This window comes from Helobdella robusta, assembly GCF_000326865.2.
Source record: "Helobdella robusta unplaced genomic scaffold HELROscaffold_21, whole genome shotgun sequence".
Classification (NCBI taxonomy): domain Eukaryota; kingdom Metazoa; phylum Annelida; class Clitellata; order Rhynchobdellida; family Glossiphoniidae; genus Helobdella; species Helobdella robusta.
Window position 1 is genome coordinate 3,049,408 of NW_008704124.1, and position 2,897 is coordinate 3,052,304.

Genomic DNA, 2,897 nt, shown 5'->3' on the forward strand with positions numbered 1-2,897 from the left:
ACTAAAAAATGAATTTACTGACCCATTTTGAAGATAATTTTTCCATCTTGTGTCTTGTGTCTTCTACAAATGATTGCTGCATATCTGAGGCCAGATTGATGAAATAATTATTGAGGATAGTTTCAGGATTATCAATTGGATCATCATTTAAAGTTAATTGAATTGTTGATGTTTTTTTGTTATTTCGTTTCGTTAAAGAATTGACCATGTTTTCTTGCTGTCGCCATTGCTTTGTTGTAGAAGATTAAAATAATATTGTCTTTTCAACTGGCACTTGATCTTGTTGCATAATTTGCTGCATGATTTGAGTGCTGTAAAGTTGTCTGACGATGTGTGCTTTAGATATTTTTTATATAACATTTTCTTCCTTTTTAACATTTGTTTAAATTCTTTAGTTATCCACGGTTTGTTTTTTGTCATCTTCTGAGCCTGTCTTTTAGTGGATTTTTTTGTATTACTGATTATTGTAGGAACTGTGATCATGGATTTGAGGTTGTAACATGTCACAAGTTGGTTCAATTGAATTTTATTTATACTGCTAACTTCTGGCGATAAGTCAATATTTAGATCTCCCAAAAGATAAACAAATTTATTTTCATTACTAGTTATTCGTAAAACTTGTTCTAATTCTTTAAAATATTGTTTAAGTTCGTATATTGGAGGTCGATAACTAACCATCACAATTGAATTTTTAGATTTAAAATTGTTAATGATCTCTATTGCAAACATTTCAAACTTTGGCGAGCCAATGGTATTTAAATCATCTCTTATTCGAAAGGTAGAATCATTACAGACATAGAAACCAACTCCTCCACCGTGTTTGTCATGACGATTTTTGCCTACATATCTATATTCATCCATGCCAACCAAACTTTCAGTACGTTCGTTTAACCAGCTTTCTGTTATCGCAACTGCATTGAATTTGATGTGACTGTTTGACAAATAGCTTTCCAATTCATCGGTTTTGTTGACCAAACTTCTTATGTTCAAATGCATTAAGTTGAAAAACATACTGCTATCAAAATCTTTATTTATTAATTTATATTCATCATTCAACATCTTAAAATTGTCATACCTTTTACATGTAGTTTGCTTGGAGTTTAAATTGTCTTTTTCTTCCTCATCACTGCTGTCATCATCATTATCAACATGTTGTTTATCCATCTTTTTTTGTTTGATCGACAATTGTTTCTGGTTTCTTATTGAATTGCCACTCGCGTACTATAATGTGCTGGGGCATTATGTCAGGGTCTTTCATTTTCTTAGAATCAGAGCTATCGATGCAAACTCTAAACGTACTGGATTCTTCTTCATCTGTTTTTTTATTCTCAGTTTGACTATTATTATTGTTATTGACGTCGGCTGTAGAAGCTGGTGCCATTTTATTGAATTGTTTGAGTACGGGATAACAGGAAACAACATGGATACCATTGTCGGTTAGGTAGGCCATCACATCATTTCTGGGGCACTTGCTGACGTTGCTTAAACAGAACACAGATTTTTTCATTAAGATTTTATCTGCCTTCAGTTTGCAATCATTTGAAACTTTTTTACCGATTATTTTCATAGCTGTCTTTTTTCCAGTTTGTTTGTTGTTTGTTGGGTTGTTGCTGGTTTCTCCTGAGTTGTTTTGTTTCTCACAATTGTCTTCTGACTTTGCTATGTCTGACCACAGAGAACTACTGACATTTTTCTTTTGTCCCTCCTTGTTTGTCACTTCAGTACTGTAGTCACTTACAACATTAGAATTTAATTTATTTTTCAATGTATTTACTTCTGGTTTATTAACATTAGCAGTTTTAATAACGTTTTTTAATGAAATAATATCAGCTTTATTACTTTCAACAGTTTCAATAATTTTGTTAAATTGCACCTGTTATTTGTGCAATATATCTTTTAATTCTAGTTTGATAGTTTCAAAGTTTTAATTCTAGTTTGATAGTTTCAGACTTTGGAACTTTATTTAAATTACAACTAACAAATAATGGACATGTGTCCCAACATTTGTTTTCTTTCAACTGTTTAATTAACGATATACATTCCAATATTTTTTCAGTTTTCATATTCCCGCGCGACTGCAATTTTTCACTTTTTCAATTTTAAAATTATTTAATTCACTTTTTATCAACTTAATTGCATTTACAATATCCTCGTGAATATAAAACACAGATATATTATTAATAAACGTTTCATTCTCAACTAAATTCCAATTATTTTCCAAATAATACAGGAACTCATTTATTACAAGCGACCTGGACGCCATTTTTTTTACATACATACATACATACATACATACATACATACATACATACATACATACATACATACATACATACATGTCACTCATCGCTGATTTGGTTTTAACATACATACATACACACGCACACATAGATACGCGTGCACACAAACACGCCTGCATACAAACACACAATCACACTTACACAAAAGAAGAGACAACAAAACTATGCGAGGCACATACAAACATATGATATCAAAGAGCGTAGATCGGCAGTGCGGTTATTAATAACCGGAAACACGTGATAAATGGACTTTAAGACGATGGATGTATTAACGGCGACCTGCAGACGATAAATTATCCACATCGCAGACTACTAACGCTATTTGCAGACCTGCTCCGCAGTTTTATGTTGTTGTTGTTGTTGCTGCTGCTGCTGTGCTGGTGTGATGGTGGGCTGTTGTATGTTCGTGCTGTTGTGTCGCCGTTATTGTCGTTGTTGTGGCTGTGAACGCTGCTTGCTGCAGATGTTGTTTTGGATCATGGTGCTGTTGGTGTTGTTGTTTTTGTTCTGTTGCTATGCTGATTTGTTGAAATTTTGTTTTGTATGTTGTAGTATTGTGCGTGTTAGTGTGTTGCATATTATGTTGTGTGTGTGATG

General features: G+C 32.9%; 1 protein-coding gene across 1 annotated transcript; it reads right to left on the minus strand.

Moving 5' to 3' along the window:
* Nucleotides 1-1,156: 1,156 nt before the first annotated feature.
* On the minus strand, nucleotides 1,157-2,757 carry HELRODRAFT_171836 (hypothetical protein; the record flags this gene model as incomplete). The annotated part of the gene is made up of 2 exons (XM_009018502.1): nucleotides 1,157-1,873; nucleotides 2,618-2,757. Coding segments are annotated over 2 exons (857 nt in total), but the record flags the coding sequence as incomplete, so codon positions are not given.
* Between the last annotated feature and the right edge of the window lie 140 nt (nucleotides 2,758-2,897).